The sequence below is a fragment of the Conger conger genome, chromosome 15, assembly GCF_963514075.1.
Source record: "Conger conger chromosome 15, fConCon1.1, whole genome shotgun sequence".
Lineage (NCBI taxonomy): Eukaryota > Metazoa > Chordata > Actinopteri > Anguilliformes > Congridae > Conger > Conger conger.
Window position 1 is genome coordinate 27,195,570 of NC_083774.1, and position 12,065 is coordinate 27,207,634.

General features: G+C 47.2%; 1 protein-coding gene across 5 annotated transcripts in view; it reads right to left on the reverse strand.

The window, feature by feature from the left end:
* The window catches only part of wwp2 (WW domain containing E3 ubiquitin protein ligase 2), a 52,716-nt gene that overhangs the window by 30,145 nt on the left and 10,506 nt on the right, over positions 1-12,065 (reverse strand). For all 5 annotated transcript variants that reach the window (XM_061221375.1, XM_061221374.1, XM_061221378.1 and 2 more), the window contains 4 exons: positions 10,727-10,826; positions 8,001-8,131; positions 4,295-4,526; positions 2,063-2,152 (listed from right to left, as the gene is read on the reverse strand). In XM_061221375.1, the coding sequence (XP_061077359.1) occupies positions 2,063-2,152; positions 4,295-4,526; positions 8,001-8,131; positions 10,727-10,826 (553 nt within the window). The remainder of the gene's footprint in view (positions 1-2,062; positions 2,153-4,294; positions 4,527-8,000; positions 8,132-10,726; positions 10,827-12,065) is intronic.

Consider the following 12,065-nt stretch of genomic DNA (forward strand, 5'->3'; position numbering starts at 1 on the left):
TGTGTGCGTGCATGAGTGTGTATGTATGTATGTCTCTGTGTGTGTGTGCATGCTTGCGAGTGTGTGTATGTCTGTGGGGGTGTGTGTGCGCTGTGTATGTGTATGAATGAGTCTGTGTATGCGCATAAGTGTGTATGTATGTCTGTGCGTGTGTATGCCTGTCAGTGCATGCCTGTGTGTGTGCGTATAAATGTGTGTATGTGTACGTCTGTGCTTACATATGTGTGTATGTCTGTGTGTATGTCTGTGTGTGTATGTGTGTGCGTGTGTGTGAGTATATATGTGTGTATATGTCTGTGATGTGTTGTATCTGTGGGTGTGCTATGTATGTATCTGTGTGCGTATGTCTGTGTCTGCGCGTGTGTATATATGTGTGTATGTCTATGTCTGTGTTGTGTGTATGTCTGTGTCAGTGCATGCGCGCCTGTGTGCGCTGTGTGTGTATGTCTGTGTGTGTATGTGTGTGTCTGTGTGTGCACGTCCGTGTCAGTATGTCTGTGTTAGTGTGTGTGTGTCTGTGCTACGTATGTGTGAGTGTGAGTTTGAGTGTCTGTGCTGTGTGTGTGTGTGTGTGTGTTGCTGGTTAAATGGAATACAGACAGGCCCTGTGTCCAGGAGGTTTTGGGGTGGGGGGTAGAGGGGTAGGGGGGGGAGAGGGGGTACATGTACACATAAGAAAGAGCTTTTGTTCTCTGTCACGTTCACTGCAGTGGAAAAAGTGAGATACGGAGGGAGGGAGAGGCTGTTCCCAGTGACAGACTCAGTCCCTGAGCACGAGAGGAAACCCACACGGGAGACATCACACCTCCCCACCGTGCTCGCTGGACGCAAATGAAAGCTAAATTTCACAGTTTGTGCCGATTTTACACAGATAAAGCCCGTGTCACACTGATACACACACAAACACACAACCAGTCTCAGTGTGAGTGTGTGTGTGTGTGTGTGTGTGTGTGTGAGACACAACCAGTCTCAGTGTTTGCGGTGTATTGGCAGGGCTGTGTGTCACAGAGAGCCAGCCGTGTGAGTAATATCCTCATTTCAGAGAACTGGGAATGTCTGGAGCAGCCATACAGCTCTTATCTACACACACATTCCCCATAAGCCTCACACTCACACTCACACTCACACTCACACTCACACTCACACTCACACTCACACTCACACACACCTTCCTCTTAACCCAAACACACACACACACACACACACACATACCTTCCTCTTAACCCAAACACACACACACATCTTCTCCTTCAACCCCCCCCCCCGCCCGCCACACACACACCACACACACACACCTTCCCCTAAACCCACACACACACACATACCTTCCTCTTAACCCAAAAACACACACACATCTTCTCCTTCAACCCCCCCCCCCCCCCCCCCCCCCACCCGCCACACACACACACATACACACACACATAGCCACCTTCCCCTAAACCCACATACACACACAACTTCCCCTTAACCCCCCCACACAGGCACAAATTTTTCTTAAACCAAATACAAGAGCAGACACACACACAAACACCCGTCTTCCCCTAAAGACCCCCTACCCACACATACACACACACACACACAGATAGCTACCTTCCCCTAAACCCATATACACACACACACACAAATACAATATCACACTGGGCCTCCTGTTTCCCCTCCCCCGACAGGTCACGCCACCCCCCACCCCATGGGGACCCTGGGTAGGTCATGCCACTACGGGCAGCTACTGGAGTCGAGGAGATGCATGCAGGGAATTTTCACAACTGGGTTAAAAAAAATATGAGCAAGCCGTCCCCATAATGCATTGGGCTTGCATTGTGACATCATGCTCTGTGATCTGTGAAGAAGAACGGGGTCTCCCAGGACTGCCTGCAGGGGCTACTGACACATCATCTCAGCACAGTCCCTGAAACAGCACCCAGACCTGACACAGGAGAATGATAGAAGGAGGGAGGGAGGGAGGGAGGGAGGGAGAGGGAGGGGGAGAGAGAGAGAGAGAGAGAGAGAGAGAGAGCGAGAGAGAGAGAGAGAGAGAGAGAGAGAGAGAGAGAGAGAGACTGACCCGTGGGGTAGTGGTCTCTCCCAGGTGGTGGTCTTGGTGTTGTGGTCCACATAGTACACTCTCCCATGGGGCAAGACCCTCTGCTCCCAGCTAGGGGAGAGAAAGAGAGAGAGAGAGCAACGTTATACACACATAGGCACAAAACAACACAAGCACTAGAACTTCAGTGTGACAGGACCCCCTAAAAAACTAGCTTGTGTTTACTTGTCCCCACAAAGACAGGTTTATTGAAAAGGTATACAAACAGTGAGTCACAGGTTGGCAGTAAACATGGGCAGGCAGAGGAACATGGCTGCCCAGGGGAGAACAGTCTGCGCCTCCACTGCAGTCCCACTGCAGTCTGTGATCTGTGGGGGCAGAGCTCCACCTCACTACGGACTGTGAAACACACACAGAGACACTCGGGTCCCCATGAACACAAACAACACCAATCTGAAACAGTCAGTCCTGCACGACAGTGAAAACCTGCAAACGGTCCTTTGTGAGGACCGAACCTGGTCGAATACGGACAAACGGTAACGAGTGATAGTGAGTGCATACAAATATGCTCAAACCTCGCACACCTTTATTTAACACACACTGCCTCAGTTGTGCTTTACATACCCCCACACACACTGTAAATGCATACAAACACGCTGCACTCACTCATACATGCGTACACACACACTTATGTACACACACCCTGACTCAGTCACGCACGCACGCGCGCACGCACACGGTTACTGAGGCGGTAGGTGAATAAGGCCTGCTGTTGAAGTGATTCAGTGACACTGTGGACAGGCTCCTGAAAGCGGCTCTCTCTCCTCTGACACAGAAAAGGTGTGTTGAGTCTGCCAGCGTCCCACCCCACTTCCTGCTGGAACAGACTGGCTTTGTGCTGCTGCAACACACACACACACACACACACACACACACACACACACGCGCGCACACACACACGCACACATGCACGCACACATACTTACATACACTCTCACACTCGCATATTTATATATACACACAGGCATGTACGTATGTAGAATACACACACATATGTACTTATAAACACACACACACTTATACACACACACTCTCACACACGCATACTTATATATACACACAGGTGTGTACGTATGTAGAACACACACACATATATACGTATAAATACACACACACACGCATGCACACACATACTTACATATACATATATACACACACTTATACACTTACATACTCCTACACACACACACTTATACACAAACACATGCACACAAACGCTTATATATAAGCACATATGTATACGTATACGTATACGTATATATATATACGTACACACACACACACACCAACTCAAATACACGTTCGGCACTGAAATGTTTTTCGCAGAACTGTTCTTCAGACGCTGCCAATTGCTTCGAGACGCGGAAGCCAAATCTGAGGGTTTGAGAGAAAGCGAGCGCTTTCGGCGGCGCAGAATTAGCGGTGAGCACCGAGGCCTTCTCCCCATCCGAGCTGCATTCCAGCAAATATCCTCCCCCCGCAGCATCTCTGCGCCTCCAGGGAACGAGAGACTCACATTTACTTAGTCAGGGTTCACTGTGAAGTTTTATTTCAAACTTTTATTTCGCCAAAACCGAGTACGAGAAACAAAACGGCTACTCAAGCGAACCAAGCCTGGCCTTAGTCCCCACCTCCAACCAACATTCTCCATTCCATGCAGCACATAGGCGTTCAAAGGGAACTGGCTCCGGGGTGGGGAAATAAATGCTAAAAACCATAAAGATTATTCCATCTCAGGAATTACGGGACGTACCGCCACCACCACCGCAGCCTCTTATGGGCCCGTCCGTCTATTAATGGCCCGTTTTAACGTCTCACCTGGTGTGCCAGTGCAGTGTAAACGGACGCATAATACAGCAGTGTTTGGAGTGGCCTGGACTTCATTAGGCTCACAAACACGCACTTGTTCGTTTTATAACATCGCGCACAGGGCCTGGGAATGGATGGAGGAGCGGAAAATGGAGAGAGAAAGAAGGAGAGAGCGAAGGAGGGAGGGAGGGAGCGAGGCACTGCGAAAGAGGTTGGGTGAGGGACAGAGCGAGAAAAGGGGAGGAAGAGAGAGGGAAAGTGAGACGGACAAATGGGACAGAGAGAGAAGGAGTGAGAGAGAGAGCGAGAGAGAGAGATGGAGAGAGTGAGAGAGCGAGAGATGGAGAGAGAGAGAGAGGAAGAGAACGGAGAGACAGTCCTTACCCAGTGGGCAGTGACTCCTGCACGGGGTCGGTGGTGAAGTTGGTTTGGTCGGGGTTGGGAGGGGCCGCTCCTGACTCGCCGAAGTCTGCAGGTGGGGGCGGAGCCCCAGGGTCTGGCGCAGGGGGCGTGGCTGTGGGCGTGGCCCTGGGGGAGGAGGGGGCTGGTGGGGGAGTGTGGGGGGTGGGGCTACTACGCCCATTCTCCACCCCACTAGTGGGCAAATCACCTTTACCTGTGCAAGATATCAACCAATTGGTCACCTTCACCTGAACAAAGTAACGCCTACCGGTTCTTTACCTTTTCAAAATAAGAGCACGGTCACACTTTACAATCAGATAACATACAGTTGCTTCAGAAAGTATTCAGACCCCTTCACTTTATTGAGTCGTAGATTTACTATTAAATGATTAAATGAAATTATCAAAGTGAAATGATGTTTTGGCAAACACATTACATTTATTCAAAATCAACTAAAATCTCTCATTCAGTATTCAGACCCTTAATTCCATACTTTGTAGAAGCCCCTTTGGCAGCAATTACAGCTTTGAGTCCTCTTGAGTAAGTCTCAACAAGCTTTGCACACCTGGGTTTGGGCAGTTTATCCTGGCAGATCCTCTCAAGCTCCGTCATATTGGATGGGAAGCTTCTGTCAACTGCCATCTTCAGGTCTCTGAACAGATGTTCCATGGTGGTCTGGACTTTGACTGGGCCACTCAAGGACAGTCAGAGAATTGTCCCTAAGCCACCCCAGCGTTGTCTTAGCTGTATGCTTCGGGTCATTGTCGCGCTGAAAGGTGAACCATCGCCCCAGCCTGAGGTTGTGTGCACTCTGGAGCAGGTTTTCTTTAAGGACGTCTCTGTGTATGGCTGCATTCAATCTTTCCTCAATTCTGACCAGTCTCCCTGTTGCTGCTGAGAAGCACCCCCATAGCATGATGCTGCCACCACCATGCTTCACCGTAGGGATGGTATTAGCCAGGTGATGAGCAGTGACTAGTGTTCACCAGACATAGTGCTTGGCATTCTGCCCAAAGAGTTCAGAGAATCTTTTTCCACATGCTCTCAGAGTCCTTTAACTTCCCCATGGCAAACTCCAAGCGGACTGCCATATGCTTTTTACTCAAGCGTGGCTTCAGTCTGACTGATGTAGTACAGCTGAGATGGTCGTCCTTCCGGCAGGTTCTCACATCTCTGCAGAGGACTTCTGAAGCTCTGTTAAGAGTGACTTTTGGGTTTTTGGTCACCTCCCTGACCAAGGCCCTTCTTGCCCGGTTATATTTGGCCGGACAGCCAACTCTAGGAAGAGTCCTGGTGGTTTCAAATGCCTTCCAATTATTGAGGCAAATGTGCTCCTGGGAATACTCAAAAGCTTTAGAAATGGTTTTATACCCTCTCCCTGCTCTATGCCTTGCCACATTTCAATTGCAGCGGTCTACAGAGAGTTCCTTGAACTCTATGGCTTGGTTTTTGTCCTGGCATTCCATGTGAATTGTGGGACTTTATATACACATCCATCCATCCATTATCTTAACCCGCTTATCCTGAACAGGGTCGCAGGGGGGCTGGAGCCTATCCCAGCATACATTGGGTGAAAGGCAGGAATACACCATGGACAGGTCGCCAGTCCATCGCAGGGCACACACACCATTCACTCACACACTCATACCTACAGGCAATTTAGACTCTCCAATCAGCCTAACCTGCATGTCTTTGGACTGTGGGAGGAAACCGGAGTACCCGGAGGAAACCCACGCAGACACGGGGAGAACATGCAAACTCCACACAGAGAGGCCCCGGCCGACTGGGATTCGAAGCCAGGACCTCCTTGCTGTGAGGCGGCAGTGCTACCCACTGCACCATCCGTGCCGCCCACTTTATATACACAGGCATGTGCTTTTCTAAATTATGTTCAATCAAGTTCTAGACGCATCTCAATGATAATTAAGGCAAACAGGATATACCGGACCACAATTTAGTGGCATAGCAAAGGGTCAGAATACTTATGTAAATGAGTGATTTCAGCTTTTGATTTTTAATACATTTGGAAAGATTTCTAGAAACATGTTTTCAAACTTTAATTTCAGAGACATCAGTCAACCAATCACAGCACAGAGGCACAATTTTATCTATTTAAAATTAAATCTACAAGACAATAGTGTGCAAAAAGTGGAGGGGTTTGAATACTTTATGAAGCGGCTGTAAATTGGCGTTGTTAACAAATACATTAATTGAGCATTAAATTAACCTTTCATTAACTTTACATTCATTAATGTATTTGACAACTACTAACAAGTGTACCATAAGATAGACATGTAATCATTTAACCGTTAACAAAATAATTTTTAAAAGTTAAAGTTTAAAAGTATTTTAAAGTATTAAAATTAACTTCTCAGTAATTAGTTAATAACCACATGAGTTACGGTAGTGTGTGAGCGCGTGCATGTGTGTGTGGGTTAGTGTGTGTATGTGTGTGTGTGTGTGTGTGTGAGTTAGTGTGTATGTGTGTGTGTGTGTGTGAGAGTTAGTGTGTGTGTGTTAGTGTGTGAGTGAGTGTGTGTGTGTGAGTGTGTGTGTGTGTGTGTGTGTGAGTTAGTGTGTGTTAGTGTGTGTGTGTGTGAGTTAGTGTGTGTGTGTGTGTGTGTGTGAGTTAGTGTGTGTGTGTGTGTGAGTTAGTGTGTGTGTGTGTGTGTGTGTGAGTTAGTGTGTGTGTGTGTGTGTGTGTTAGTGTGAGTGTGTGTGTGAGAGAGTTAGTGTGTGTGTGTGTTTGTGTGTGTGTGTGTGAGTGTGTGTGAGAGTGTGTGAGTGTGTGTGTGTGTGTGTGTGTGAGTGTGTGTGAGAGTGTGTGAGTGTGTGTGTGTGTGTGTGTGTGTGTGTGTGTGTGTGTGTGTGAGTGTGTGTGTGTGTGGGTTAGTGTGTGTGTGTGAGTGTGAGTGTGAGTGTGTGTGTGTGTGTGTGTGTGTGTGTGTGTGTGTGTGTGAGTTAGTGTGTGTTAGTGTGTGTGTGTGTGTGTGTGAGTTAGTGTGTGTGTGTGTGTGTGTGTGAGTTAGTGTGTGTGTGTGTGTGTGAGTTAGTGTGTGTGTGTGTGTGTGTGTGAGTTAGTGTGTGTGTGTGTGTGTGTGTTAGTGTGAGTGTGTGTGTGAGAGAGTTAGTGTGTGTGTGTGTTTGTGTGTGTGTGTGTGAGTGTGTGTGAGAGTGTGTGAGTGTGTGTGTGTGTGTGTGTGTGTGTGAGAGTTAGTGTGTGTGTGTTAGTGTGTGAGTGAGTGTGTGTGTGTGAGTGTGTGTGTGTGTGTGTGTGTGAGTTAGTGTGTGTTAGTGTGTGTGTGTGTGTGTGTGTGAGTTAGTGTGTGTGTGTGTGTGTGTGTGAGTTAGTGTGTGTGTGTGTGTGAGTTAGTGTGTGTGTGTGTGTGTGTGTGAGTTAGTGTGTGTGTGTGTGTGTGTGTTAGTGTGAGTGTGTGTGTGAGAGAGTTAGTGTGTGTGTGTGTTTGTGTGTGTGTGTGTGAGTGTGTGTGAGAGTGTGTGAGTGTGTGTGTGTGTGTGTGTGTGAGTGTGTGTGAGAGTGTGTGAGTGTGTGTGTGTGTGTGTGTGTGTGTGTGTGTGTGTGTGTGTGAGTGTGTGTGTGTGTGGGTTAGTGTGTGTGTGTGAGTGTGAGTGTGAGTGTGTGTGTGTGTGTGTGTGTGTGTGTGTGTGTGTGTGTGTGTGGACTTGCCTGCAGGGCTGCTGTGGTTCTTGGAGGATCTGTGGCGGCTCCGCCCCCCTGGGCTCTGCTCTCCGTTCAGCGCTGGCTCCCCATTGGACAGAGAGGCCCCCCGCGACCCCCCCGCAGAGTGTCTGTGGTTCCTACAGAGAAACAGCAACACCACACATCTGTAGCCTGTGTGTGTGTGTGTGTCTGTGCGTGCGCGTGTCTGCATGCATGTGTGTATATGTGTGTGTGTGCATGTGTGTGTATATGTGCGTATGCATGTCTCATGCATAACCACATTATATTGCACACAAGAGTACAAGAGGAAGCTCCTACTGCCAAATACACACACTCGTCTCGTGTGTGTACTATGTTTCCATTGAGGAGCCACAACTCATGTTAAATATAGAATTAATTCCCAGGAAGTGCTGAAATATAATAATGCGAAAACATTTGTTTTACTCCCAGTAAGAGCGGTTAGCCTTCCGAGTGAAAACCTGGCAGGCAATCAAACCAATGTTTTCAGAGATAGATTAATCGTTATTAAAAAGCCCCCCCGCCCAGGTCTGAATTTATCAAGCTCTGCTCTGGAGAAAACTCACTACCCTTGAAACGTCCCTCTGTCCCTCGGTGTGTGTGCTTGCGTGTTCTTGCGCATGCGTGTGTGTTGTGTGCGGGTATAATGGGCTTCTGGTCATGGGAGAGCTGAAACAGTCAAGAGAAATAAGCTGTCTCTCTTCACCCTTCTCTCTCTCTCAATCTCACCCTCTGATATTTAGTGTGTGTATAGTCTGTGTGCATATAGGTGTGTCCACGCACATATGGCTGTATGTAGTGTACGTACAGCAAGCGCACAAATACAGTGCCGTCCGTAAGTATTTGGACAGTGACAAATAATTTTGTCATTTTCGCTTGTTGTCGCGACGGCCACTTTCACATAAATCAATGTTTATGGAATTTCTTTTTTCATTTTTGACTGTTTCATAATGCGCATGTCTTAATGCCAAATTCAGAGAAAAAATATCGTTTTTAAGCTTTTAAGAAGATGAAGTAAAAGTAAGACCGGAGTTGCGCATTGTTACCGTCCACCAGCCAAACAACCACATCAGCTGCCCTCCGGGGTACATGTCAATGTATTTGATGTTATGGCCTGTAGGTCTAAATATCAAGAGTAAATGTTCAGATAAAAAATATAGTTTTAAAGGACTTATACATAAGATGATAAGTTATAGCCCCAGAGTTTTGTTAGCCCAGTGTCAGTCATCTCCCAGCCTCGTGTAATCCTCGCAAAGAAACTTTGAAGCCGGTTTTCTCAAGAACACGGTGGCACTGAAAATGAAATGGGACGCAACTGCCTTGATAGAGAGATAACTTTAGTATCGTTCCAAAGCTTACATGCTTCTCTCTCGGAAATACATTTTGGGGTCAGTACGGGTTTTGATAGAGCAGGTCACATTTGGAGTCTGTTGTTGTTGTCTTTCAACATTGAGCGCCTAAGAAGGGTCAACGCTAAAGCAGATAAAGCAGGCCATCGTGAGGCTGAAAAATCTGAATAAATCAATCGGAGCCATCGTCAAAACATTGGATGAGTCAAAAATCTACTGTTTGATACTAGGAAGCAAGAACACACTAGAGAGCTCAGCAATGGCCAACGACCTTGGGGGACACTCTCCAGGATGCAGGCGCAGATGGGTCAAAGACGACCATCAAAAGAAGACCACGCCAGCGTAACCTCAAAGGTTGGAAACGCAAGCAACATGGAATAGCACAGAAGACCAGTGTTGTGGATGACAGAAGAATCCTTTGAATATTGAAGAACAATCCCTTTGTAACTGTTCAACAGATCAAGATGTAGGTGTAGATGTGCCAAAAGACTACACCAGCATCACCTGGGATGATACCCAGCATCTTGGTGATGTCTATGGGCCATAGACTTCAGCCAGTCGTTGAGAGAGAAGGATTTGTAATGGTATATTGAAAATGATTATGTCATTTCACTTTGTGTTCATTTGTCAAATAATTTTGTTCCCCTAACATTTTGGGGACTATGTATAAAAGGGCAGTAATTCCTCCATGATTCACCCAACATGAATGTAAAAACCCTCAAATTAACCAATTAACCAATTTAACCACATAGAGAAGGTTTTATTTCAACTGTTTGTGGGGTATGCTGGGGTATAGATCAAAATGTACGGACTGTGCTGTATGTCTGTTTGTACGTGCTGTGTGTATTGGGATGAATGTGCAGGATATGTACACGTGTGAGTGTGCACACAGTGTGCAGCCCGAAGGTATTTGGACAGGGGTACAATTTCTGTTCTTTCGGCTCTGTTCTACTCCAGCACATTGGATATGAAATGAAACGATGAATATGAGGTTAATGTGCAGAGTATTTACATCCATACGATCTACGTAGATCCACTGTTTCATTTCAAATCCAATGTTCTAGAGTACAGAGCCAAAAGAACATAAATTGCACCACTGTCCAAATACTTACGGACTGCACTGTATAGTGAGAGTGTACACAGGCGCATATTGTGTGTGTGTGTGTGTAGTGTGTGTATATGCATGTGTGTGTGTGTAGTGTGTGAGTTAATGTGTGTGTGTGTGTAGTGTGTGTATATGCATGTGTGTGTGTGTGTAGTGTGTGTGTATATGCATGTGTGTGCGTGTGTAGTGTGTGTATATGCATGTGTGTGTGTGTAGCGTGTATAGTGTGTGTATATGCATGTGTGTGTGCGTGTGTGTACCTGCCACGGGGGCTGGCTGTGCTGGGCGTCTCTTCACTCTGCGTTCTGCGCAGGTTGTGTCTGTCTGTCCCATCGGTCTGTCCGTCCGTCTGCAGCAGCTCTGAACACACAGAGCGAGAGAGAGGGAGAGGGAGAGAGAGGAGAGAGAGAGAGAGAGAGAGAGAGAGGTTTACCACATCCCCACAGTGCCAACAGTCTTCACCCATCAATACAGAGAGATCACCTCCCAGCCACCTCAGAGACATCAGTCAACCAATCACTGCACGGAGACATATATATGTTAACCAATCACTGCACAGAGATACATGTCAACCAATCACTGCACAGGCACTTCTGCCAACCAATCACTGCGCAGGGACACATCTGTCAACCAACTGCTGAGATCTGTTGGTGACACAGGTTTTTATTATGATTGATTCACAAGGTGTCTTCACCAACACATCCCACTGTAACTGTTTTACAATGATGAAAATATTTATTTATCCATTACAGACGTAAATGGTAAATGGTTGGCATTTATATAGCGCCTCTATCCAAAGTGCTGTACAATTGATGCTTCCCATTCACCCATTCATACACACACTCACACACCAACAGCGATTGGCTGCCATGCAAGGCGCCGACCAGCTCGTCAGGAGCATTTGGGGGTTAGGTGTCTTGCTCAGGGACACTTCAACACAGCCCGGGTGGGGGATCGAACCGGCAACCCTCCGACTGCCAGACGACTGCTCTTACTGCCTGAGCCATGTCGCCCCCCCGTGTTTGTTTTTGTAGAGTGTGTGTGTCTTGAGTGTGTGTGTCCAGTGTGTGCGTGGTTGTGTAGCGTGCAGTGTCCGTGCGTGTACGTCTGTGTGTTTTTGTAGTGTGTAGTGTGTGTTCTCAGTCTGACTCCTGGCAGCTACATAAAGGCTTGTTTATGAGGAGAAGCGTGTCAGTGAAACCACAGAAACCAGGAGGGAAAAACAGGGTGCACCTCAGAAAGAGCGCATTCAGGGACTTTAATGTACCTCTGTAACCCCCACCCCCTCAGCCCCTTTGTGTGTGTGCGCCAGACATCAGGGAAAATCAAACACTGCTGAATGGAAACCGGGAATGTGAACAACCCAATTCATTGCCTCAAAGCACAATATTAACCTTAACACGCACACCGAGACACACACGCGCGCGCGCGCACACACAAGCTGTAATGACTGTGACATCAGCATTCAAATGTTAAGAAAATTCTAATCACATACACAAAATTATCTTTAACAGGCACGTGTGCACACACGCACATAATGAACAAGCCAATTCATTCTAAGCATAATATTAACCTTTGCACATACACATATACACACAA